The sequence below is a fragment of the Dermochelys coriacea genome, chromosome 2 (genome assembly GCF_009764565.3).
Source record: "Dermochelys coriacea isolate rDerCor1 chromosome 2, rDerCor1.pri.v4, whole genome shotgun sequence".
In the NCBI taxonomy this organism is placed as follows: Eukaryota; Metazoa; Chordata; order Testudines; family Dermochelyidae; genus Dermochelys; species Dermochelys coriacea.
Window position 1 is genome coordinate 189,451,347 of NC_050069.1, and position 27,747 is coordinate 189,479,093.

Here is a 27,747-nt window from a genome sequence, read left to right on the forward strand (position 1 = left end):
ATATATATATATACACACACTCCCAATGGCCGCCCCCGTGATGACTTCACAGCGGGAGACGCGCCTCTCCCCCCTCCCCCCCTGCCGGGCAGTTAGCGCCAAATTCAAACAGGCCGCCATTTTGAGCTGCCGAGCGTTCCAAGCGCTGGGGGAGGGCGCCGCGGCGTCTGGAGGCGAGGGAGGGCGCCGGGAGGCTGCGCGGACAATGGCTCCTGGGACCAAAGGTGAGGGGTAGGGGAGGAAGGGGGTCGCTGCGAGGCGCCCCGCCCTTGCGGGAGGTGGCGGCGGGCGGTGCGACGGCTGCTCCGTGTCCGTTCCGTTTTCTGTATGCCGGGGCTGCTTAGAAACCGCCTCCGACAGGTCCCCGTCGCGAGAGGTGGGGGAAGGGTCTTTCCCAGGGGGTGAGAGAGAGAGAGAGAGCTGAGCTAGCGCCGGGGCTTGCTCCTCTTTCCTAACGCCCCGCGCCCCAATCGTGCTGCCTACGGGGTTGTCACAGCTGCGGTCCCCGTCCCGTCACCCCCGCGACTCCCCGAACGGCTTTTACCAGCCGCTTCCCGCGGGAGCTGTGACCAGCACGAGTAACCCGGCCCTGTGCCAGCGGCGCTGCGGGGGAGCGTTTCTTTTGTCGCTATCAGGCGCGGGGTGGGAGGGGGGGGCAGGGAGCGGGGCCTCCTACCCCCGTCACGAGCTCCATTTTTGGCTCAGCTGAGTGAGGCCCGTGCAGTCAGCTCAGCGGCTTTTCCCCTCTGCCCGGGCTCTCAATGGAGTTTGAAATGTTGGCAGCCGGGAGGACTCGTTTCCCAGACGGAAAAGCAAGAAATAACCACAGGAGGTGGGGAAACGGGGAGGCACGCAGAGTCCCTGGCGTGGGGGACATACCACGCACCTGGCCTGGGGAAGAATGAGGCGCAGTGGCATGTAATGGAGGGGTAGCCCCTGGAATCGGGGGGGACCCGCAGGACCTATACAGAGCCTCTGGGGTGGGAGACATGGGAGAGATACAGAGCCCCTGGCATGGCGGAAGGGGTGAATAAGAGGACGCAGAACCCCTGACACAGGTGGGAGGCGCTGGGGTGGGGGGTTGCAAGAGGTTAGAAATAGAGCGGAATGGCACTAGGAGCTTGCGGGGGAGAACGGAGGGATTCAAGGAATCCAATCAGATGGGCTTACAGAAGCAATGCCAGGTGTGGCCGCTTCTAGCTAGTGCTGAACAAAAGTCTAAACATGTCTGAGGACAGCCTGTTATGATGCATCCTAAACAACTGCCCTGCTCAGGAAAGGTGGTGCATCCAAACCACAGTCTGGACTCATCAATTTTGATTGTTTGTTTGTTTGTTTGTTTGTTTGTTTGTTTTCAACTACTGGCCCACCTCCATAGAACAATGATTTTTTCTGCTCAGGTTGGGGCAGATAGGGCAAGCGTGACTGGGGGAGGGGGCTGGAGTATCTCGGGGGCAAAGGACAAGGAGACAGACCCTACTCTGAGCAGGGAGGGGGCCAACCATAGCCACTTGCAGGAGAGAGACTTTTTAATTTGCAGCTAGGTGGAAGGACAATGGTCAGCGTAAACAGTAAAATCCAGACTGAAGTTTTCCTAAAAGATATGTGCTTGAAATTAGTGGGGGGAAGTTATGTACTATGGCCTATGCTATTCAAGAGCTCAGACTAGCTGATCACAATGGTCCATTCTAGTCTATGCATCTAAGAAATGTCACCCAAATAGATACGACTGTAATCCTGCCGCTGATTGCACTGTCTGCATCTTTGCTTCCATGCAGATACACAGTGGTGTTCTTCTGTGGTGTTCCACAGAGGTGCAGTGGTCTAGCCTGGTGCAGACCATGGTAGAGTTGAGGTCATACTGACTGTATAGTGCTCTCAAATGCACAAATTAAACAAATTGATAAATAGCACAATTATTTAAACTTTTAATTTGAACTGCTTTTTGTAATCATAGTAGATGCAATTTTTCCTACAAATATGAAATTCAAGTAGATAACATCCCTTTAAAATGGAAAATGCAAGCAGTTAGATAAATTGAGATATTGATTACTTACTGACACTGGAGCTCCCATTGATCTCTAGGTGATGAAATACTATTAATTTCATAGTTTTTTTAAAAAAAAATTTTGTTAATTGTCTTGTGCTATTTGATTTGCAAATTTTTTTGGCTATGTTGCATATTAGTTTGAAAATTGCAAATGCTGCTTCATAAATTAATAATAACCTTGTAACAGACTGCTTCAATGTCATTGAACAAATCAGAGCTGATCTACTGTAGCACCGGTACATTTGGGACTATTTTTCTCGTAGTGGCGGAATCATATTGATGTATCAAACATGCTCATTTTAAGTCTAGCACCTCTGCGTCCTGATGTTAATAACTTCTGCCATTAAAGTGCAGACTTAGGTTTTGATCCAGCAGTGAAATCTGTGCTGGCTTGGGGGCCTTAATGGTATTTATTGTAGGGTGTTTGACTGGTCATTTCACATAGAAGGTAAATGATTATAGATTAGACTTGCTCTTGAATAATTAAATCATCATAGCTGTCTTCTGCTAGAAGCAACACATCTCCATGTGAATGGAATTTAGAAGAAATATGTCAAAAGATGGTGACAGACTTGGGAGGATTTTGGATACTTTATAGCACTGATTTTTAGTGTATTTTTTTTTTAAATGTTCAAGTAAAAATGAATCAGTTTAGCTTTTGCTACATTATTTGAAATTTCACATTGCTAATAAGTGTCAAAACTAAATGTGTGTATATTGCTATGCCTGCATATAGTGCTTTAAAGATGTTTGAAATCTGTAATCACAGCTAAAATCTATGGTCCAATCCTGCAAACATGTATCTGCTTAATTTTATGTATGTCCCACTGAACTCAATAGGTTTATTCACATGCATAAAGTTAAACAAATAAAGTGTTTGCACTGCAATATCAGGGCTTACATTATCTGTGCCAGAAACACTAAACCGAATATTCATCAAAGGAAAACGTTAGCTGAATGTCTTTTGCCCAACAAACTTCAGTCATTTAAACATTTTTGTTTTATCTTTCCAATTTTAACTCCATTGTTATCACTTGCAATACTTTTTTTAATGATAGCCATAAATTTTTTTCCTTGACAGTGTGATGTATGTTTTTCTTTTTTTAAAAAAACAAAACAAAACAGGAGATTCACGTGATGCCACACTGCCCCTGTCAAATACACCAAGGTAAATTCTTGTATTAATTTCTCATATACTAACATTAAAGGGCTGTGTGGGGAAAGGCTGACATGTATATTTCCATTCATCCCATCATTTGATAATGCAATTATCCCTCCCACTTTCAGGTTTAGTTATTCCAACCACATTTTTCTCCTTTAAGCAAGTTCAGTTCTAACACTGCAATGCTAGTCTATAATCAGTTTCTAGAAAAAAATTGAAGAGTGAAGCAATTTACATACCCAGGTTTGAGGCTGTCATCTCTGTTGACCCAAGAACAGGAATCTACTACCCTAATGTGTATTTTGTATTGCAGTGTGTTAAACTTTCAAGGGATCCCTTTTAATATCATTAAATGGTCATATGCAAAACTGTATTTGGACTAATTTCTTGTGTACCCAGAAGGACATACCAGTTAAATGTATAATAGTGATTAGAACATAGGACTTGGCTTACTGGATCAGACTCATGGCCCATTTAGCCAACTATCCTGTTTCCTACAGTGGCCACCACCAAATGCTTCAGAGGAAGGTGCAGGAAACTTTGCATTAAACAGATATGGGACAATAAACCCCCTGTGGTAGTTCTTTTCCTAATCTCTTATAGAGATTATCTATCTTAGTACAACTTCAGGGTAAACCTCTGCATGAGTTTCCCCACTCAGTCTGACTTCTCTAATTTCATATATTTTCTCAAATAACTGACAGACCTGTTTTCAGACAACCTTATCTATAAATATTCCTTCATTAGTACTGAAGATGATGCCATCAAGGTCTATGTGAGAGTACGACCCCCTTCAGAGGGAGCTGCATTAGCTGATGGGGATCAAGGCTTGTGCTTATCAGTTCTTTCATCAAACGCTCTTCGTCTACATTCAAAGCCTGAGCCCAAGATCTTCACTTTTGATCATGTTGCAAATATGGACACAACCCAGGTAATGGCTTTAAAAACGTTTGACAAGCTCACTAAAATATTTAAAAAATGATGGCCATAACTATACAATATCTTTATCAATATCTATTTCCCTGTTTTTTACAGTAACAAGTCTGGCAGTGCTCAGTTATAGTTACGCTATCAAGGCAAATTCATTTTCCTCTCCATGGCTTTAAGAATTTCTCTTTTTAAAGTTTTCATAAGAATTGCTCTTTGCATTTCTACAATAAGATTAATGGGAAATTGTCTTAATGATAGATGGGATATTATGATCCTATAATATATGATGCTCCTAGAGAAGCATTCCGTATAAGCAATTACCACTGAAGCCCATTGTTGTAGGCCTAACAGAATAATATATGACAATAGATGGGAGTAGTAGTTAGGTAATTTATCCTATTCCATAAAATAGAGCAATTGATTCAGTGCCATAACAAAGTTCACTTACATGTTTTACAGTCAGCATTAGTAAAGGTTTGTGTGGCCTATTGTTGGTGCATTTGCTTTGTTGTGGGAAGAAGGGGGGGGGGAGAAGGCCAGGTAGTCATTTGATGCATCTAGCCTGGCTACGCGTCATTTAATATATAAATACACACAGTTCAGTATGTAACATTGTTTTATAATATATTTTCTTGTACTGGGGAAGAAAGTCTTGTAGAAAGTCTTTTATGTTTTTGAAATCTTAATGCCAGCTTCCTTGTCCTTTTTCTCATCAGGAGTCAGTGTTCACAAGTGTAGCCAAAAACATTGTTGAATCTTGTATGAATGGTTACAATGGAACCATCTTTGCATAGTAAGCCATTTAAATGTATTTCATTTTAAACATGAGAGTTGTAAAAAATTACTTGCATCAATTAATAGCAACTGATTTAAGTATCAGGGTGTAACTTCATGCTCTGGTGTATTTATTTTTAAAAAAAAAAAAAAAAAAAAAGGTTGCCTTCTCACTTGATACGGCATCCCAAAGAGTGACATGGTGAAACTTTTTGCTATTTACTTGTTGAAGAGTACTTAGCCTCAGAAATGCATATTTAGAAATCATCTGATGCAGTGTGGTTGTAGTTGTGTTGGTCTTAGGATAGTAGGGCGATTAAGGTAATATCTTTTATTGGACCAACTTCTGTCGGTGAGAGAGAGAAGCTTTCGAGCTTACACACAGTTTCTTCTCTAATACCCTGGAACCAACATGGCTACAACACTACTTACAACAATTGTAGACTTTAAGTTGACGGTGCGTTGTTATATCTTCTGCTTATGAGAAATGATTTGTCCATGTCAAACTACCAATTTGAATGAAAGATGCAGATCAATGAGGGATGATGCTGCTAGAATAAATTTTGCTTATTTTGAACTTTTGTTTGTTTTCTTCTTCTTTAGTGGCCAAACTGGGTCGGGGAAAACTTTTACTATGATGGGTAAGTGTATAAAAGACTCATTTATAATTGTAAGATTTTTTTTCTCAATACTAGTTTTGAGATGTGGTTTAGTTTTAAAACTTTTTTTTATGCTCTGTAAATTGTGATTTGGTTTTACATTCATCTGCAGGTAATTTTTTAATCTTATTGTTTTTGGGATTGCATAGCACTCTTAGTGCAGTTTCTGTCTTTCTCACAACATTCCCAGAGAATGGGGATGGATACCATCTTGCCCTCTTTTCTTTGAGGTGAAAAAGTCCATTCCCTATTTTCCCGCTGAAGTAAATAGCCCAATTAAATCAAATGTTTGTAGTCAAGTGGTTTTACAAAATTCTAAAAACATCTTTTTAGTTTCCCCTTTTTGGTTCCCAACCCCTCAATTTCTGGAAAAATATTCTGGTAGGCATCTCTTTTCTATGTTAAATAATATATATGGATGTTTTCAAAAAGGCTACCTTCCAATCTGGAATTAAAGGTCCATCTGTATATAAAAGGAGTTTACATTATTCTTGTGCTATTGATAGCACTGGTAATTTTAAATACAACAGGTTTCAGAGTAGCAGCCATGTTAGTCTGTATTCGCAAAAAGAAAAGGAGTACTTGTGGCACCTTAGAGACTAACAAATTTATTTGAGCATAAGCTTTCGTGAGCTGCATCCAATGAAGTGAGCTGTAGCTCATGAAAGTTTATGCTCAAATAAATGTTATTCTCTAAGGTGCCACAAGTACTCCTTTTCTTTTTTAAATACAACAGTTAGTCAAAAAGAAAAGGAATACTTGTGGCACCTTAGAGACTATCAAATTTATTAGAGCATAAGCTTTCGTGAGCTACAGCTCAGTCTCCCTTTTTACTTTTAAAGAGGAACAGTTGCCAGAACACCCAACTGAAGGGAGTGCGTGGCTCAGGGACTTGCTAAGAATTGGATGAACAAGGCAACTGAATTACTCTCAAACCTTGAAGTGGTCCCTCCAGACCATGGTTGAGGCAGACACATTGGTGGGAAGTCTGCATGGCTACTTCTTGGTCTTTGTATGCACCTATTCTGTGAATAAATAGACTTTAGTATCCAGAGCTGTAAATCTCTCGGCCTTTCACGGGCACTAATTTAATTTAGATCTTTTTAAATGTAAGTTGACAAAGCAAAAGCAACTGATTATTTGAGAAATAGCTTGATTTCTTCTTTCTTTGTTTTGCCGTGAATGATTGGCTAAAAGATTTGTAGTTGGAGTTTTGTATAATGGTATATGAGAGTGCCAACCAACTGCTGTTATTGAATAGCATTTCTTAATTAAACCTACTAAATGTTGTTTTAATTAAATCTCTTTAGGGCCATCTGACTCTGATAATTTCACGCATAACCTGAGAGGAGTTATTCCTCGGAGCTTTGAATATCTCTTTTTTCTAATCGAACGTGAAAAAGAAAAGGTAAAACTTTTATATTATTGAGGTCACAGGAATGTCTTGCTTATGAAGTAGCTGAATAAATTACATTTTGATAAGTGCTCAAGTTTCTTGTGTTATGGCTGTCTTACATCTACCTTACCATTTTACATTTATTATAGTATCCTTTGTATATTGATAGCTACAAGTGCCAAAAAAAGATTTAAATTTCTATACTGAAAGTAGCTATCTTTCTAGGTAAAAAAAATTGCCCTTTGGGCACCATAAATGGTGTTAACGTACAATATATATCAATAATAACTTTATACCTTTATGAAGGAAATGAAGCAAACCACTGCCATACTGTGTTAGAGACCAGCTCTCATAAAAGCTATATATCTATACTAGAAGTTTTCATGTTTTACAGGCTGGTACTGGTAAGAGTTTTCTCTGTAAGTGCTCGTTTATTGAAATCTACAATGAACAGATATTTGACTTGCTGGATTCTGCTTCAGCTGGACTCTTTCTCAGAGAACATATCAAGAAGGGAGTCTTTGTTGTTGGTGCTGTGGAGCAGGTGTTGACCTCCGCTGCTGAAGCATATCAGGTAGTCTGTTTCGTGCTGTTTGATATCTGGACATTGCTCTCTCAGCAACATTGTACAATATTAGCTCTAGCAAAAATTAAAGTGCCTAAAAATAAAATGCTGATTTCTGTTTCTACAAAGTATTTTTCAAAAGATCATCTATAAACAGAGAAATATTTTGTTTATTCTAACTTTTCTCCAAAGCATGCATGTTCCACATCAGTCCTTGGTGAATGTTAGAGATTATGAAAGTTGTAAGGGTTGGGGAGTATAAAAATGCACTCACAATCTTCTGCTGATGTTTGCAGTGAACCTCAGTGGTATAATAGCAGGTTTCCTTGTCCCACTACACTGTTGTTCCAGATATCCTTTACACTGTACATCCAGGTTTTGAGTAAACCTTACTCTTCTAATGATCAGAGCATATGGCTTGTCTGGTTTTAAAAGGTTTTATTTGTACAATGTTACCATATTTGTATAAACACATAAAAAGGGGAAATAGAACTTTGGAAAACAAATGGACATTTTATATAGCAAAGACTTGGAAAGTCGTATCAGTGAGTTGGCAGTCAAAATATAGCACAGCAATTTTTAGACTAAAGAAATTGTAAAACATGGAATTGAGTTGACAAGAGTAAAGGGAAGTGAATATTTAATTATTTCTAAACCAAAAAGCTAATGTTCAAATCATAAACATTGTGATACTCATTAGGATTTCTAACTGTATTAAATTTTTATATGAAGATATTCTGGTGCTAAAAGTCAGTAGTTGTAATGGTTTATTGAAAGGCCTCATACTGGAATATGTTTACTCTCTGCTTCACCCATTGTATCTGAGTGTTGGGATCACTCTGAAGTATGCTAGATGGTGCTATTTGGTGTCTCTTCTTGCTGCTAAGGTGTTAACTATGGGCTGGAGAAATCGCCGTGTAGCATCTACCTCAATGAATAGAGAATCCTCAAGATCGCATGCGGTCTTCACTATTACTGTAGATTCAATGGAGAAGAACAGTGAGGTTGTTAACCTCCGATCCTCCCAGTTGAACTTGGTGGATTTGGCAGGATCTGAGAGACAAAAAGATACCCATACTGAAGGAGTGAGGTTAAAGGTTGGTGCTACATATCTATGATTACTTTCTTTTTCTCTTCAATTAAAGATTTTAAAAAAACCCCTGGTTTAATCAGGACAATTGTCTTCTCACTTTCAGTCTCTTGTATGTTTTAGGAGGCAGGTAACATAAACCGGTCATTAAGCTGCCTGGGCCAAGTGATCACAGCGCTTGTTGATGTGGGTAATGGAAAACAAAGACACATTTGCTACAGGGACTCCAAGCTCACTTTTCTGCTAAGGGTAACATATAATGTTTAGTTTTCATGTAATATTTTTAAAAAGAAAAAACATTGATATTTATACTGAGAAGAGGAAAAACTGAGCTCAGTTCAGTAAAATTGGGCTGCTTGTTTTCACTGTTGCGAACGCTTCCTGGAAAATCAATTTCTATGTGCCATAGGATTTCAGAATTATTATCCTTTTGTCTATAGTAAGGTTTTAGGATGAATTGTAAGGATCTGAAAAACAGAGTTTTCAGTTTCTTCCTCTGCTCAAAGTTGGTTTTGTTGGTTTTTTTTTTTTTGAAGGAGAAAGAGAAACTTTGGAAAAGATATTATACTTTGTTGCTGTTGCAATGAATGTCTTCGGTTACCTGTGCTTTTATTTTAGTGTGTGTGTGTGTGTGTGTGTGTGTGTGTGTGCGCTAATCTTATTTTAATGAGAGTGGAGGACAAGCTCTATTCCCATGCATTATGGAAAAGCCTGTATATCGCATAAGGATAATAGTCACTGACTTGAAATGCTTCTAACCTTAAAGGTTTTATATGTCCTCAAAGTAGCCACACCAAATGTTAGCAGGATGTAGCTGGTATTAGCGACTGATAATACTCATCTTCTAATCTTCAGGAAGTTGCTCATTGTATGAAGGCCACTTAAACTGCAAAGTGATTGAGGATTGAGTGAATTCCAGTGTTCTCTGCTGAATACCATTACTAACCAGAATGCATCATTCTGTGACATCAAATACCAAGTTTGATTGCAATCCGTGATAGTATTAGTGATGTCACAGGCATTTGTTTCCTATTCCACTATGACAGCATTCTACCCATTCCTTCTCCAAACACTTTTTCCATGCAATCTGTTGGTCTTTATCCTCTATTTTAAAGACTTTCTCTCTCTCTCTCTCTCTCTCTCTCTCTCTTTCATATAAGTATAAAAAGTTGAAATTCTGTCTCTGTCCATTTTCTTGTACCCCACTCTTATAAAGAGATCCTCCACCCCAGGTCCTTACCCCCAAACAGAACACCATTGACATTTGTGAGTCTTCTTGCAGGGCTGGGGTCTTAGATTGTAAGTGCCTTAAGTGATACCTTAGCTATTCTATTCTGTACAGATATAAGTGCACCATCAGCACTCAATAAATAATACTGACGTATCTAAAGATCTATATCTAACAGTGAGAAGTTAATTGTCTCTTTTGATTAGTCAGTTTCTAGCCTGTATGCTAAGACTACCAACAAGTGTCTGTGTGAGTGATTTTTGTGATACTGATGCTTATCCAGTAGAAAATGGAGCCAGGTAATCAACATATTTCACATAGGTAGCCAAATGGCTGGCCTTCAAGTTGGTAATATCTTTCAATTGCTACTGACTAGAGTTCTAAAGTGAAAGATTTGATATCTCATTCCAGATTTCCTGAGTTTCCTTTTGCCAATGATAGCACATTGCCCAGTTGCAGATTCCTGAAATGATCCTCATTTAATTACAAATCCCTTCACAATATAGCAAGGTTAAGGTTCTTGAAACTAAACTCTTACATATGATTAAGGGTATGATTGTGTCCTCCTTTCATGACCAGCTTTGAAATAAAGCTTCAAAAACGAATGTAGAGATTTTTCAAGTAAACCCATTCTAGTTTAAAATTACATACAAAACAACTTGTGAAAGAAGAAGGAATTTCTAGCTCTAACCAAAAACTTTCAACTTAAGAAGAAAAGGAGTATTTGTGGCATCTTAGAGACTAACAAATTTATTTGAGCATAAGCTTTCGTGAGCTACAGCTCACTTCATCGGATGCATTCCACTGAATGCATCCAATGAAGTGAGGATGAAGTGAGCTGTAGCTCACGAAAGTTTATGCTCAAATAAATTTTAGTCTCTAAGATGCCACAAGTACTCCTTTTCTTTTTGTGAATACAGACTAACACGACTGCTACTCTGAAACCTTCAACTTAAGCCAATTTTCGTATTTTTCAAACAGGATTCTCTTGGAGGTAATGCAAAAACGTGCATAATTGCAAATGTTCATCCTGGATCTAGATGTTTTGGTGAAACTCTGTCCACCCTTAATTTTGCTCAACGAGCAAAGTTGATTAAAAACAAGGTAAATTATTTAATATCTTTACTATCATGACTTAAACAAATACAATATTTTGTCATTTATATTATATGTTTAAATGTGAACCAATTCATTTTAAGAAACTTTTTTGTTTACTATGGTTAACTCAAATGAAAATAATATTGAAAAAAGAAATTTGCTTGCTTGGGTTTAGAATAACAAAAACTAACTATTTTTTAAAAATAGAATTTACTTTTCACTATTTTTGCAGTTTATACTTTATTCAGCATGGACAATGGAAACATACTATTTGCACTTATTTGTTTTTCATGTTCTGTTTGTTCTTTGAATCTGAAGCATTCCAGGGAAATGTGTAAATTCAAACAAAGCTTTAATTAAATGCTTTTGTAATTATTTTAAAGCTTTGTAATGCTGTTTTTCCTACCTAAATTTTGGATCTAAACATGCCATTGCCTGTTTAAATGTAGGGTAATTCTTAAGTTCTTTCTGCATCTTGAGCGGGCTTGAAGGTATATTGGCTTCTGATTTTGCAGCTATGTAGTCTGTTTTATGCTGTTAGCCTTTGTTCAGCCTAAAATTTTCAGGATTAAAGTCTAGTTCAGCAAACTGTAGACTAAATTTTCAAGTGTCCATGATTTTCAGATATTAAGAAACTATTGAAGTTGAAGATATTAGAAAAATAAATTGAGCTCTCTCCTGTTTCCAAAGATTCTTCTCTTTTTTTTTAAAATGGATAGCCATATAGGCAGTTATCTACTGCTTTTCAATATTTGATTCTAATTACCTTGAGAATAGATTGTTTCTGATGTCACTTCATATTAAAAATGTAATCTTATCCTTTGCTTTCAAAATTCCTACAAAAGGCTGTGATAAATGAAGACACCCAAGGGAATGTGAGCCAGCTCCAAGCTGAAGTGAAGAAATTGAAAGAGCAGCTTGCTCAACTTACTTCAGGGCAGTCTACTCAAGATATTTCTGTTTCAAGAGGTAGGAGTGTTATATCAATAAAATAAAAACCAGCAGGGTCTTATTAAAGGGGAAAAGGCAAAATGCCACATTTATTGTGAATACAGAAAGAATCATAGTAAGCAGTTAGTTATAGCTATAACATTCCATTCAATTTCATATTTATTCTCACACACACACACACACACACACACACACACACACACACACACACACACACACACACACACACACACACACACACACACACACACACACACAGAGGTTCTGCAAGGTTATCATAGTTACCAGCCTTAGAGTTGCTCATACCAAGCCACTGGCCAGGTGGCCTGGACATGAGGAGGGAGCCAGAATCAGACCCCAAAGTTCTCACTTTCTAGAGTCCATTTTTATAGGAATTTCTTTCTATGCCAGTCTATGGGAATTGCTTCATCATGCTGTTGCTGAATCAATCAGCAGATGGCACATTTCTGATGGCTCCGTGCTGCCAGATGTTATCTTGTTCTTTGGTTCTCCCATTCTTGAGGCTGTTGGGTGGATTCTAGTCTGCCTTCCAGGGGTCCTCTGGTTATTACCACTTGATGCCTTCTTCAGCCGATGGATACTGAATTCTTAGGCTGGCACCTCCCTGATCATTCAGTTATTATCCACACCAAGCATCCATCCACATATATCCTCTATCTCCTATTTTAATCACAATTGTTAACAAAGCGAGATGAATACAACAAAAGGATGGGGAGTCTCTGGGTGCTATTTCTGTTGTTACAGAGTATTGCTTTGACTCTGTGAGTAGTTGTTGTTACAAAGAATTGCTTTGAGAACAGACTCTGTCTTAGAATGTACTGACACAATTAGCAGCTTGCAAATTTCACACACACAGAGAGAGAGAGAGAGAGAGAGAGAGAGAGAGAGAGAGAGAGAGAGAGAGAGAGAGAAACAGTACCAAAAACCAAGAGACCTCTTAATTAGTAATACCCTGGAATTTAAACTATGGGGAATCAAACTCACTTATGATTTTAATACAGAACTTCTTTAATATGATCCAACAGGAGAAACAAAAAGAATAGACAGCTCCTGCATTCTAGAGCAAAAGGAGATTTTTAAACTATTCTGTTATTGATTTGCTGACCAAATAGCACCACTTAGTTTTGTATGCTTTAAGGATTACATTTTGCTTAGCCACAACATACTATTTTACACAACTATAATAAGCAAATGTGTCTAATTTTGCAGGAACCTGTGTTAACTAATGATCATTTTGTTTTCATTTTACTCTTACCATACTATGTGCATTAGGCAAAACTTCTATTAGTTTGATTTTTGCTGTTAATGCCTAGAATTTTCTTCCAGCTTCTAGTTCATAAAGGTGCTGGAAATAAAGCCCTTGAGATAAACCAAAACATTTTGTTTATGATTGTCAGTGTGGCGGGGTTCTGTTTTTTCTCATTAGACAAGTTGTTGCACAAGCCTGTTGATTTTTGGCTTCCTTTTTCTCCAGTTTTGTTGATTTCTCAATGTAATTACAGGAAAAAATATTTTGTGGGGATGAAAATAAAAAGTTGGTCTTATATACAATACAGTAGAGAATAAAGTTAATGGGATTTTTATTATTCTTCAAACTTTACTTGTAGCTTTTCACTGAACTGTTGTATCTCCTGCACAGATCCCGATATAGTTTCCCACTAAGTGTAGTTCCCTGACTGCAATATGCTTCCCCAGAGTATTTTATTACTATGGTAGCAATCTTGGCCTTTTAATTCTCTTATTGTGTTCCTGTACCAATTGTGGTCTGATCTTCCCAAGATACAAGGAATTTCAATCCAGCACCAGGAGTTGCTGCATTTAAAAGACTTGGCTAATATTAAACATCCTTGCTCCGTTTTTTTGCAAGGGGAAAAAAAAATCACATCTGCTGCTACGCACGGGATCAGAGTTTAAATCATAAGAATATGCGAGAATGGTTAACATGATATTAAATCAGTCGCCCATGCTGTCTAGATATAGGCAGAAATCTTAATTTCATATTATATCTGTTGCAATAGCTTGGAATCTGCAAAAACTAAAGGATGGTGTTGTAAATCTGTTAAAAATTATCTTATACATTTTAAGAAAAGAAAAATCTTGTCTGAAAACTGATACGATAGACGTAGTCTGAGCAATTTAAGAATCTTGGCACACACTTTGAGTTGTAGAAATAAAGATATGGAGTATCATCAGTTGATTGTAAAACACAATGGCATTTGAAAATATATATATTAACTAGAAATTATTTTGATGAATTGATTTTTTGAGGGGGTCTGAAACTATTCGTCAACTTTGACAAATAGGTTCAATTGAAAAAAGCTGTATGTTTCAACTTTTTCATTTTGAAATGTTTTCAGTTTGAAACAGCATTTTGATTTAAAATTTGCCCAATTAAAAAAAAAAAAGCACAAACAAGGGTGAAAACACCTGAAATGGCCAAAATGAAATGAGAAACGCAAAAAAGATTGTTTCAAATTGAAATATTTTGCCTTAACTTGAAACTAATCAAAAAACTGAAAAGAGGGGAAAAATGAATCAACTCAAAACATTCTCGTTGACTTGAAACAAACTCAAAAATTTTTTGTTTTGTTTTTTTAATTTGAAGAAAATATTGTTAAATTGTTTGAGTCAAACTGAAATATTTTTACATTATTTGGTTGTACCCCTAAGCTGAAAAATCAATTATTCACTCAGCTCTAATCATAATGGGATAGTTATTTTGCCCTTTAGCTATTATGGTGATTAGTATCCCATAAATATCTAGAATAGTCCACTTTATTATGAACAGAATGTAGTATTAATGCCAATTTCATGTTATAAAGTTCTAAAAAAGCATCTGAAGCTAATTCCATATTTTGCATACTTCCTTAACTGAACATATGAATATTTTTTTTTTAAAGCTAAATTCAAAATCCCTTTACTCATTAGGTGCAACTTTGTATGTCAACTATAATTGAGTGAGTAAAGTTTTATATTTCATAAATTGACAGACCCTAATAGTATCATTAGAGGGTGTTCTATAACTATAATGTAAATATGCCCATACATATATGTTCAACAAATTATTCTGGGGAAAATGAAGTGTTGGAAATACTCTGTAAATACAGTTGTTAAACATGAAGGAAAACTTAAATAATTTGTATCTTAATAAATATGGTGATTCATTCTTTATCTTTCTATTAAGCTGCTCTTGGACAAGGTCAGGAAAATACAAATTACGTGAACTACTTTCTTGAGGCAATGCTGTTCGTGGAGAAATCTGAAAGTGAAAAGAAGGTAAGAATTCACTGCCTTTTCTCTAGTATGTCCTGCTTATTTTTTGATTAAAGCTAAGGATGAGTAAACCTAATGAAGCCCCACTACAGTTGAGATTGTCCTGCTTTGTTAAATAAATTCTGTTTACAAAGACAGCAAAGTGTAGTTACCAGAAGGAGAGATTATACACTAGTAGAATTGTGAATTTTTAAGGTAATGTCCAAGTTTGATAAAGAAAAAACATAAGAAAACTTTGATTAATAATCAGATTGTGCCCCATAGTGAGTTGATTTTTTTTAAAAAAAAGTCACAAGGTCAGTTTCGCTTCAAAAATATGAATGGGATAACATGTTTTAATTTTGTACATAAAATATTATAGGTAGTATGGTATAACTTGTTTAAGTTTGTGATAGATATATTTATTTGGAGATTGCCATTGTCCTTTTTTCCCCACTACTAAATCAGTACATTTTATTTTTTTTAAGACTTTGTTAGAAAAAGTTGCTCAACTAGAAGATCTTTGTGGCAAAAAGGAGAAATTCATTCAGTCCAATAAAATGATAGTTAAATTCCGGGAGGACCATATAGTTCGCCTGGAGAGATTACACAAAGAGGCTCGTGGCAGTTTAGTGCCCAAAGAACAAGATGATCTCATCAATGAACTGAGGGAGGAATTGCGGACAGTGAGAGAACAGGTAAATATTTTTACTTTATTGTTCCATTCCAAAACAATCTGATGAAGCTAATGAACAACACAAAGAAAGAACTTCTTTATTGTTTAAAGATAATGAAACAACTGACCTTGATCACTGTTGGTATTTAGTTGAAAGGTATCATGAGCACAATCTACCCCAGGGATCGGCAACCTTTGGCACGCGGCCCGTCAGGGAAATCCGCTGGCAGGCCCGGACGATTTGTTTACCTGCAGCATCCACAGGTTCGGCTGATAGCAGCTCCCACTGGCTGTGGTTTGCCATTCCAGGCCAATGGGGGCCATGGGAAGTGGCGCGGGCCGGGCTGCATGCCAAAGGTTGCCGGTCTCTGATCTACCCAGTTCTCTAAACTGTGAAATTACTGTACTTAATGCTGTTTGGTTTAAATCACTGATAGGCTTCCTGATGTTAAGGAAAGCTCTTATCACTGCAGCTAGGAAACTCATCCCTGTTTTAAAAATAGAACAAAAAGACAGACTACTTTAATAATTCTGTAGTTGAGCCTACATATTCTAGGCTAAATTGCGATCCTAATATTTCTAGAGGAAGAAGTTTATATGTAATGATCAGGATTAAAATTATGTCCCTCCTGCAATACACCTCTATCCCGATATAACGCAACCCGATATAACATGAATTCGGGTATAACGCGGTAAAGCAGTGCTCTGGGGGGTGGGGCTGCGCACTCCGGGGGGTCAGCGTGTCTGGCTCCGACATGCTGCTCTAAGCAGAATGTTAAGGGTGCTGGGCCGGGGCTGAGGGGTTTGATATGGGGCAAAGGGTCTCGGTGGGGCGGTCAGGGAGCAGGGGGGGTTGGATGGTTCAGAGGCTCTGGGGGCAGGGTGGTCAGGGGATGGGGGGGCAGTCGGGAGAGAGAGCAGGGGGCGGTTGGATGGGTCGGGGGTTCTGAGGGGGCAGTCAGGGTGCAGGAAGTGACTTAATAATGGAAATGCTCGAGGCCAAAGCAAGTTTGATATAACGCGGTTTCTCCTATAATGTGGTAAGATTTTTTTTTTTTGGCTCCCGAGGACCGCGTTATATCGGGATAGAGGTGTACTACAGAATGTTTAAAAATTGAATTTATTGATTAATTCCTTGATCGTTATTTACTCATGTGTACACATTTTGAGATTAAATTCCAGTGAAGTAATAAAACCAGTTTCCAGCTCTTTAAGAAATCTGAACAGTCCTCCTTGGTTTAGGGAAGCCCTCTTTTTCTTTTCAACTTAATGCTTGTGAAAGGTGACAGATTGGCAGCCCTCTATTCTGAATCCTCCGTGAAATAGCCTTTTTTGTAAACTACTTTGCTTTTTTGCAACATTTCAACAAATATCTGCATGTCACATATGCACAGATGGAACAACACCCACGAATTGCTAAGTATGCCATGGAGAATCACAGTCTCAGAGAGGAGAACAAACGACTTCGTTCCTTACAGTCAGTGAAAAGGGCTCAAGAACTTGATGCTCAGACCATTGCAGAACTAGAAAAAGCTTTCGTGGAGGCTTCAGCCACAGAGAAAAATAATGGAGGTAAAAATACACTATGACATATTTCTTTCATAAACTAATACTCATTTTAAAATGTAATAATTAGTGTATTTTTGAGAAATCCTAAGTATTTTCATTAGCACTTAAAGTATTTTAAGTGGCAGTGCTTCTAGTGATCATATGAATTTGATGGTTTAACATTCTTCTTTATTAAATTCATATTTTAACATTTTTTAAATGAAAAAGTTATGATGTTGCATAAGCAATGTTTGTCTAAACATAATACAAAATGCACACATCTCAATGTGAAACACTTTTGCAAAACTTCTATTTTAATTTTTAAACTTTTCATCAATTTAATCTACCACATGGTAGTGTTAAAAACGTTCTTTAAAAGTGCCCTTCAGTGCGTGTGATAATACTGTATAGTAGTTTGCAATACATATTCGTTTTCTATTTCATCCTTTTTTGTGATGCAAAAAAATTTGACGATGGTTAAACCATTAGTGTGCTGCAACCATTGTCTGTCATACTGACCAATGTTGTCTAATTGTTTCCCTGTTCTTCCTGATCAGTCTGAGTGTATCCATCTGTTGTCTCGTTTTTTATGTTTAGGTTGTAAGCTCTTTGGAGCAGAAACAGTCTTTCTCTTCTCTTTTTGCACAGCACCTAACACAGTGGGATTGTGCTTCATGACTAGCTGTTACAGTAATACAAATAATAAAAATCATTACATAATCCACGTGAACATAAGCACTATTGCTCGTGTTCAGTTGGCTTAGTCTGAGTTGCTGGAATGTTCAAAAAATTGTTCTTATTTTGTTGATAGAGCTTACTATGATTGTGAGTTGTTCAGGATTATATCAGAGGATATCTGTTGTTTGTTTCTTAGGTCATCAGTTGTATTGCACCACTACATCAACAGAAAGCAATTCACTGGTGTCTTTTGAAAGGTTGAAAGCCCGCCTGCTGCATACTCAGAGTGAACTGGAAAGTTCAAAACAAGAATATGAAGAATTTAAAGAGCTAACCAAGTGAGAGGAAACGATGTAGAAATGTTTTAAACTAATATTCTTCTGAAAAATATATTTTTCTAGGATAGACCTGTATTTATATTTTTATGATCAAATCCTGGATCCAGAATACAACCCAAGTAAATTTGTCTTCTAGAGAGAGTCAGAGTGAGGGGAGAAAGGGAAAACCTAATGCTCCCCATTTCATCACAGTCTATTGACCAACAGTTTACAGATATCACATTAGTCTTGTATATTTGGAGATCCACTTACCTTGCTCCTGCTTCTTCACATTAGGATGTAGGTAGTCCCAGCAGAGCAGATCTTTATGGTGTGCAGTCTCCCCAAATCCTGATCTGTATAGTAGAAGTCCATTTGGCTACAAAGGGAGGTCTGAACCCATTGTGTTTTACTTTTTTATGATTTTGCCTTGAGCCCCAGCAGATGCCTCCCGCAGGACTGAAGCCCTTAGCCCCACCACCCTGCCACAGGGCAGAAGCCCTGAGTTCCCCTCCCTCCAGTCTGGTAGGCAGAGAATGGGGAGGGGGCAGAGACACCATGAAGGAACCTACATTTAAAAAGTAATCTTAGCAATACTTGGAAAAAATGTTTAGAGGTTTTTATTAATCTTGTTGCGCTTCAGTTCAGGTTTCTGATTCAATGTAACTGCATAACATCATTAATGCTTAAAGTTTTGGTATGGGTGATGTGATCTGCTCTTTAGAAGAAACAAAAAGCTCTGAACTCAGGTGTTGCTGGATAAAGAAGGAAGCGATTTTTCCATTTTAAGGCTGTGTTTAAGTGTGCATATATTTTTTTAATTATGTGATCACAAAGCAGCTTTTAATAGCTCTTTTAATTGGGTCCACTGATCCTATAAATAGCCTAATCTCAAAACTGAAATATTTTGGTGGCTTGGATGAAAGTGTCTGGAATTGTTTTTCAGTGTGACAATTACAAAGCACCTTACTCTCAGACTAATGATAGAGTGCATGATGACTTTTGGGCTTTGTGGTAAAATCTTATGTCTAAACAGGAAAAGGCATCTGGAAATGGAGTCAGAACTTCAGTCCCTTCAGAAAGCAAACCAGCATCTTGAAAATATTTTGGAGGCAACCAAGGCACACAAACGTCATGAAGTCTCTCAATTGAATAAAATGCACAGAGAAACTATTAAGGTACAGGAATATGTTAATGAGAGGTTGTAAATACAGCAGTATATAGTTACATATGATTTGGATGAAACAAAAGATTTCTTTAGTAAAAATCAGAGTGTAATATACTTAGCCTGACAAGTTTTCCAGTATATAAACTCACTATATGATTAAAGTGATATCTTCATTTCTATCTCTTGTTCTGAAATACTTCCTGATGCACTACTGCTTGTAATTGACTTGCAAATCAGAAAAACATGCAGTTGTGTGGAATGTAATTGACCAGCTTTAACCATTTTTACTTTATCCTGTATTTTGTTTATAGAATTATGCAATGTATTACACTATAATTAAGGCTACAATTTTGTCATGGAAGTCATGGATTTCGTGATTTCCAAAGACCTCCGTGACTTCAGGCGGCTGGAAGCTGCAGGGTCCCGCCACCACCCGCAGCGGCCAGGAGCTGCGGGGTTCCCCTGCCACCTGAGGCCCCTGGATCTCCCCGCAGCTCCTCTACCGCAGGCGCCAGGGGGACCCTTCAGCTTCCAGCCACCACAGGCAGAAGGGGACCCCACAGCTCTGAGTCATGGGGTGGAGGAGGACCCTGGAGCTCCCAGCCCCCATGGTGGTGGGGGCCCCAGAGCTCCCGGCTGACCCAGACAGGTGCCCAGCAGCTCCCCATTTTGTCATGGATATTTTTTACTAAAAGTCAGGGACAGGTCACAGTCAATAAAGAAAAATTCACGGAAGCCTGTGACCTGTCCGTGATTCTTACAAAAAATATCCGTGACAAAATCTTTGGCTTAACTATAATCTGTCTAGTTTATATTTAAACTAATGCTTCCTTCATAATTTCTGAAACAGAGCATGACTACTCCGACAAAGGCTTACCAACTAAGGTCTCGTCTGGTGCCACGAATAAGCCCTGAAATCTTGGTCTGTGATTCCATGGATATTCAGAGTTCAGGGGAGGTGGTGGATAATATTTTCAATGAGCCAGTTCCTCCGGAGATGAATGAACAAGCTTATGAGGCCATTGCTGAGGAGCTCAGAATGGTGCAGGTATATCTTCAGAATAAGAGTGGAAATGCATATGTAATTGTTTTGTTTTGGGGGTTGTTTTGTTTTTTTACAAAAGCATGTTTTGATGGTCATTGAGTAATATCATTTTTTCACCAAAAATAACTTTTGGTTTTAATGTAACAATTATAAAACCAAAGTAAATGTTTAATAAATATTTTAGTAAATTATTGTGATGCCTAGTAGCATGCTATACTGTACTTATGCACCTTTAGCATTTCCAGTGTAAACTCCACTAAGAGAGTTATGCATTTTCTCTGTCTACATGTTGTTTGTTTATATTTTGTGGGAAGTCTTAGTTTAGCAGAAATGGTACACTCCTGGGCATTTAAATCTGAATACTCAAACTAAACTGTTCCATCGCAGGGAGACTCAGGCAGAGGGGCCACCACCATTCAAAACTGTGGCTTAGATCAAAGCTAGAAGAGACTACACTATTTGAGAACCTGTTTAAAAACTGTGTAAAATCTCAGTCCTTTTATCCTTCTTTTAAATTTCCTGAAAAGAGATGCTTTTGCCATAGAAGAGCAAAGCAAAGTGTCTGAGATAATCTTGATAATGTGGCTCTAATTTTCATTAATATGAAACAGAACTCCTTGCTGAACTGCCCTCAAACATTTCATATAGCTCACAGATCTTCCCAGAAATCTCTAGTCCATTTTTGTCTATTCTGAAGAGCAGAATGAATACATACATGGATACATACATAAAGTTAAAAATGTGCATGTTTGCAGGATTGGATCCCATTTTTGTATTTTGCTTTGAGGGATCTCCCAGAGATCTGGGAGTAAAGGATAAACCAATAGTTATCTCTCTGAATGTCCTTGCTTCAAGCCATAAAGACTTAAAATAGTCAAGATTTTTGTATTTGGTGTACACAGGTCTGACCATATGAGAATAACGGGAAGATAAGCTTTCTAATTATGCATGTCTGCCATCTTGCAGGAACAACTGAGCACTCTTCAGATCAAGCTAGATGAGGAAGAAAGTAAGAACATTAAACTTCAGCAACATATTGATAAACTGGAGCATCATTCTGCACAAATGCAGGAGGTGAGGTAGCTGTGTAAATCAGATTTTTTGTGAGAGAGTATATACAAAAGATGTGAATATCATTCACATTTCTCAACTATTTTCAGGCCCCTCTTTGGTGAAATTTAAAATATTACTTGGATTTTTAAGAGGCAAAATGCTAAAATTATAGCTCTAGAACTGAGCAGAAAGACCATCTAGACAACAGCCAGCATCAGTGCTTTCTAAAACTTATTCTGAAATATTTAAAGCTGCTTGATCATAGAGTAAAAGTATAACTCAGGATGCCTACTGGTGGTGGTTTTTGCCCAAGTTCATGATGTGTGGTAAATTATCAGTTGTCACACACAAATATTTTCTCTAAAAATTTACAGTGCTAAAAATACTCCTAGTTCTAGCTGTGAATGAACAAAACTGTCATTACTATATCTAAAGTGTACAGATCCTCTTTATTTTTCTATTTGTGGATCTACCCAGCCTAACTAACCAAAACTAAAATAGTTGTGTGGAATATTTTTCTGCAATGTGTAACACATACGATACAGTACCCCCAGTGATCTTGAGTTAAGTCACTTAATCTCTTCTCAGCCCCCTTACCTCCCTATAGTGGTTATCTATCTCATTAAGAGTTTGGGAAGACTGTAAAGTTCATTGAAGACAAAATACACATTTTAGGTGTGAGGAATTATTCCACTGAATTATACAATTCACTTTTGTTGATAGGCAGAGCTTATAAATGGTGAACTCACCTTAAAATTAAGGAATAGATTTTTAGCGTAATGCCATAAAGCAGATAACATGCTCTCTTTGTGGTGTAGTGGAAGGGTAGAAAAGATGTGTGACAAAGGAAAGATGGGATTGACAGAGAAGAGCATCGGTCTTCCTCCATGCTTCCGCTACTTCAGCTCAGGAGCAGATTTGAAGTTCTAAATTATCAGGTGAAGGGGGTACTTAAAGTGAGGCTGATAGGTCCTTTTTTCATCTCGTATTGCTTCCTCAATTACCTCAATAGTTCTTGCTCTGTGGGCTTCCAATTTACTGAGCTTTTCGCAACCATAAGACACTTGAATGTTCAGGACTCGTGATTGGTTTGATTATAAATATCCAAAATAACTTTCTCAGCATACAGAGAAATGCATCTTGCATAGTCAGAGCTGGAAAATACACAACACATAAAAATATTTCTATTATTTCAGCTAAGATTTATACACTCCTTTACTTCCCTTCCATTTTTAAATTTTATTTTTCCTCTTAAGCTATTCTCATCAGAAAGAAGTGACTGGAATAAAGAACAGCAGGAGCTCCTTGGACAGATAACATTTCTCAAAACACAACTTCAAGACGCTCAAAGCAAGACGGATAGTAAGTCCGTGTAGCACTGAAATGCTGTTTGAATTTCTCAAGAGGTTTCATGTTTTGAAGCTACTATGACAAATACTGAATAACTGTTTTGGTTGGGTAATGAGTTATATATAATTCTGTCCTACGAATAATTTTTCCTGTCCATTTTTGATCAACCTGCGTAGCTGGTCATAGAGTTTAAGGCCAGAAAAGGCCATCAGATCATCTACTCTGACCTCCTCTATATCACAGGATCTCCAGTTATAGAATGAATCATCTCCTTCCATTGTCGAAGTGAATATGGAGTATTGTTTTAGAAGGTTAAAATTAAAATAATAAAAAAGAAAAAGGTGATCGGTCATTCTACCAAGCTGCAGTCCCAGATTCAGGAGCAACTTTTAACCTTCCTTTTTATTTGTTCCCTTCTATCATTTTAAGTTTTTAAAAAATGTCTTCACTTGTCTTAACTCCCTCTGATGTCAGTCTGCTAGAATGCCTGAATTATATTCTGAGGGCATACATCTGTATTTTTGACATTTCCAGTTAGATTGGTTAGACAACTAGAAATATAGTCATGTTTGAACTCATTTTCCTGATACAGCTAGTATAGAAGCAGTTGGACTTTTCTTTTTCCATATTATAGTATACTTCTCATACATGATTAGCTTAGAATATTTAAAACTCACAAGTGTGGTAAACAGGTAAACCTACTTAAGATGACTGTTAAAAATACAAAATACAATAAAATGTGAGAACATTTAAACAATAAGCAAGTTCTAAATCTACCCTCCAATAAAATAAAAATCTACCCTCTACTGCCAATAAAATTAAATTGGGTTAACATGCATTTAGTTTACCAATTCTGAGTTACAATTACATGCCCCCCTCCTAGCATCCTTTTGATTCAGGGTACACTTTTTCTGCAAGTCAATACTTCGCTGACCATTCTTTGCCTCTTTGTTGTCTCCTTAAGTTTATTTTTCCCCACAGTTTTTTTGAAGAAATGGCCATTTTTACTGAAAATTATATGTAGTTTTGTTTAATTTTCACATAAGATTTTTCAACATTCCTGATATTGCATCTGCAAGTGAGTTTTATAAATTAACAAAACTTCATACATTTCTGCATGTTTCTGACAGTATTAAAAAGTGAAGTCCATGACTTGCGCGTAGTCCTGCAGTCTGCAGACAAGGAGCTGTCTGCTGTAAAGATGGAGTATAACACCTTCAGAGAAAAACAAGAGAAGGAAATGAGTCAACTCTCTCTGAGACACATGGATGTACAACTCCAACTGGATAACGTTAGGTATGTGGTCAGCTCCTTCTTAGTGGAAGTTTTTAAGCCTTCCACATGAGAGTGCATCCAGATTCTTAATTGTATGCTAACTTTCACTGTAAATAATCCTTTCTATAAAGCAGAGTTCAAGTTAACCACTGTATTTTTTGTACGTACACACGCTGCTTTTACAGGCTCAGCTATTTCCTATATATTTAGAAGATAGGGAAAAAAGGTGGTGAAATTAACAGAGCAATGACAGAGAAACCCCCTTAATTTTGGCATTTGTGCCTATAGCATTTTTCCATTACAGTAGAATCTGAGTTACAGACACCTTGGGAATGGAAATGTTCTGAAATGTTCCTAACTCTGAACAAAGTGCAGTTCAAGCTCCTGATCCAGCAGCTGACACTCCAGGCCAGGCTTCAGCATCAGTTGAGCTCCCTACTCAGTGTTGGCAGGGGTTTGCAAGCTTTTCTCCCTCCCTCCCCAGGATGGGGAGGTAAAAATAGTGTATCCCCCTGCCGGCCAGAGAAGGGTGGGGATAAAAACAGCACGTCCTTCCGGCGGGCTGGTGGGAGAGGTGAAAGCAGCACAGACCCCAGTGCGACTCCTGCTCAGGTGGCTCCAGCTGCCTTGGACTGGCAGCCCCAGCCTCTTCATTTAAGTGGCTGTCCCTCTTGGGGGAAGTTTGGGGACAGCCAGCCCAAATGTGCCTACCTTTAAGATGCAATACAGCAGGGGTGGGCAAACTTTTTGGCCTGAGGGCCACATCTGGGTATGGAAATTGTATGGTGGGCCATGAATGCTCACGAAATTGGGGGTTGGGATGTGGGAGGGGGTGATGGCTCTGGGGTGGAGCCAGAAATGAGGAGTTGAGGGTGTGGGAGTGGACCCTGGACTGAGGTTGGGGGGCAGAAGGGGTGACGGCTCCATTTGGGGATGGAAGCTCTGGGGTGGGGCTGAGGATGAGAGGTTGGGGGTGCAGTAGGGTGTGCTGGGCTGGGACCGAGGGGCTCAGAGTAGGAGCGGGATCGGGGTGTAGGAGAGGGTCAGGAGTGCAGGCTCTGGGCGGTGCTTACCTCAAGCAGCTCCTGGAAGCAGCAGTATGTTCTCCTTCCCCTCCCTGCCCCAGCTCCTAAGCAGAGGTATGGGCAGGTGGCTCTGCGCACTTCCCCATCCATGGGCATGGGCACCGCCCCTGCAGCTCCCATTGGCCACAGATACTGGCCAATGGGAGCTGTGGGGGTAGCACTTGGGGTGGGGGAGTGTGCGCAGTGGAGATAAGCTGCTGCTTCTGGTAGCCGCGTGGAGCGGGACAAGCCCTGGACCCTGTTTCCCCAGTGGGAGCTCAAGGGCCGGACTAAAACGTCTGACGGGCCAGATGTGGCCCCTATGCCATAGTTTGCCCACCCCTGCAGTACAGGCACAGTACAATATTGCTTTTTTGGGGGGAGGGGGGATCTCTATTGCTGCCTGATTGGTTACTTCAGTCAACAGGACACCATGTGAAACTGGGTCAGTTCATAACTCTGGTGTTCATATCTTTGAGGTTCTACTGTAAATGTGATTTTTCCAGTAAGTGTTTGGACCTCTCTTAAGTAGAATGAATTTGCTGAGGAAGCCTGTCTTCTTTTTTTTTTTTTTTTTTTTTTTTAATTCTTTAATGCTAAAATTAAAAGCCTCACTCTAGTCTGCCCATGATGTCACTGCTTCACATTGTTGTGTGCATTGAAAAATCCATATAACTAAAATGAAAAATACATTTAAAATCAGTTTGTTCAAAGGTTGGCAATTCAGGATTGAAAATCTTTCTGCACTTCATGCTATAATTGACATTTAAGTGCTATTAGGAGCAGGAAACTGGTAAAGTTTTATTTATCATTCAATAGCAAGTGATATTAAACAGGCACATTTGCACTAAAGTAACACAATTTCAGTGCATGGAAATTTTTTTCCATTAAGCAAGATGACAAGTGGTCTTGACTGCATTATTGCATCCTATTGGGATTACATCTTGTGTGGCATGTGACATCTTCTAAGTAATATATTGAAGATCGAGAACCATGCATCAAAACTACTGACATGGTTTCACTGCTGCCCCTAATTAAATATTAAGAGACTGACCCTTTTAGAGGTGCTCTAGTAAATACCAATCTACCAGCTTTGTATTCGTTTTATGTTTCATAACCTTTGTCAGCAGGTGCATAGCCCCTCTAATTTTTTTACTTTTAACCTTAATAAGTATTAAGTGACCTAAATATTCCTCAAGACAACAGTTTAAAAGAAAACAAATCCAGCTATACAATATACAGAAAGCTCTTGTGAGACAAGTAAACTATACATGAGTAAGAGAAATGTAACTGAATAAACGTGTGAATACACAGGGCCAGTCTGATGTTAATCGCACTAAACAATGACTGATGGTGACTGAAGTATCACTTAAAATATTGAAGGATGTAAATCTTGGCTCTTTTTAGAGGAAAGCAGCAGTGGCTGTACGCCCAAAACAGCACAGTCTCTCTCCCACCATCTCCACCAATGCCCCTTAAAACACTTGAGGTGTCACTTAATATTTTGGATATCGTGATAAAAATGACACAACCAAAGCCTGTAAGTCTTGACATGATATCCATTTTTTATAAAACAAGACTGCACTCTGGATTATTTATAGCTTTTAAAATATAATTGAGGTATTTTTATTGTCCAGTACAAATTCTTGTTTTCTAATAATGTCAAAAAAAATTTTAATGAAGGCTAGAACATGAAAAGATTCTTGAAGGAAAAACAAGTCTTCAGGATGACTATGACAATTTACAGGAAGTAATGAAGTTTGAAACTGATCAGCTGAAGCAACAGCTTGAAGACAACAAACAAGAAAGTGAAGCACTGAAAACCGAGCTTCATGTAAGAAAGCCAAAGCTGTTACACAGTATAATCGCACCTCTCATTTAATCAAATTATGTAACTCATCTCATTAAAATGACATTACCAATCTCAGGCCAAAAAAATTCACTATTTTGATAGTGGTCCTAACTAGAAGATGTTACTTCCAGAAGTTTATTTTAATTTTCCAGCTGACTCTTAAAACATTGGTTTTAAGAGACATCCAGTCACATTATGCTAAAATTCTGTTGTCTACCAAAGAAATCATTATCATCTGATAGGGTTTAATTAAGATGGGCTAATTGGTAAAGAAACTGGGCATTACTTTTGAGATGAATATTGGGAGGAATACCCTGGAGGGTTCAGATTTCAATTTTGACTAAAAGAGGCATCTCTGAAATATTTGAAAGTTGGAGCTTTTATACACTGGCAATAATGGTCCTGCCATAGTGATTTATTATTTCTTGGTGTTAGATCACTGTCCTGTCATCTTGTTGCTGCTTTTCTTGAAAACCTTTCACAGACTTCAGTGATTGCAGAACACAGCAACAAGGCTGCTCAAGGACTTTTGTAAATGCCTTTGC

At 38.3% G+C, this 27,747-nt stretch overlaps 1 protein-coding gene across 5 annotated transcripts in view; it reads left to right on the forward strand.

The window, feature by feature from the left end:
- Nucleotides 1–25: 25 nt before the first annotated feature.
- The window catches only part of KIF15 (kinesin family member 15), a 55,216-nt gene continuing 27,494 nt past the window's right edge, over nucleotides 26–27,747 (forward strand). For 2 of the 5 annotated variants that reach the window (XM_038389228.2, XM_043508875.1), the window contains exons 1-21: nucleotides 26–224; nucleotides 3,176–3,218; nucleotides 3,960–4,143; nucleotides 4,859–4,935; nucleotides 5,520–5,557; nucleotides 6,886–6,983; nucleotides 7,366–7,545; nucleotides 8,424–8,633; nucleotides 8,750–8,875; nucleotides 10,836–10,958; nucleotides 11,798–11,921; nucleotides 15,109–15,200; nucleotides 15,665–15,874; nucleotides 17,247–17,424; nucleotides 18,275–18,416; nucleotides 19,432–19,573; nucleotides 20,414–20,611; nucleotides 21,575–21,682; nucleotides 22,918–23,023; nucleotides 24,142–24,307; nucleotides 27,034–27,184. In XM_038389228.2, coding sequence (XP_038245156.1) covers nucleotides 26–224; nucleotides 3,176–3,218; nucleotides 3,960–4,143; nucleotides 4,859–4,935; nucleotides 5,520–5,557; nucleotides 6,886–6,983; nucleotides 7,366–7,545; nucleotides 8,424–8,633; nucleotides 8,750–8,875; nucleotides 10,836–10,958; nucleotides 11,798–11,921; nucleotides 15,109–15,200; nucleotides 15,665–15,874; nucleotides 17,247–17,424; nucleotides 18,275–18,416; nucleotides 19,432–19,573; nucleotides 20,414–20,611; nucleotides 21,575–21,682; nucleotides 22,918–23,023; nucleotides 24,142–24,307; nucleotides 27,034–27,184 — 2,895 coding nt within the window. The remainder of the gene's footprint in view (nucleotides 225–3,175; nucleotides 3,219–3,959; nucleotides 4,144–4,858; nucleotides 4,936–5,519; nucleotides 5,558–6,885; nucleotides 6,984–7,365; nucleotides 7,546–8,423; nucleotides 8,634–8,749; nucleotides 8,876–10,835; nucleotides 10,959–11,797; nucleotides 11,922–15,108; nucleotides 15,201–15,664; nucleotides 15,875–17,246; nucleotides 17,425–18,274; nucleotides 18,417–19,431; nucleotides 19,574–20,413; nucleotides 20,612–21,574; nucleotides 21,683–22,917; nucleotides 23,024–24,141; nucleotides 24,308–27,033; nucleotides 27,185–27,747) is intronic. The other 3 variants (XM_038389235.2, XM_038389231.2, XM_038389233.2) reach the window with 3 other exon arrangements.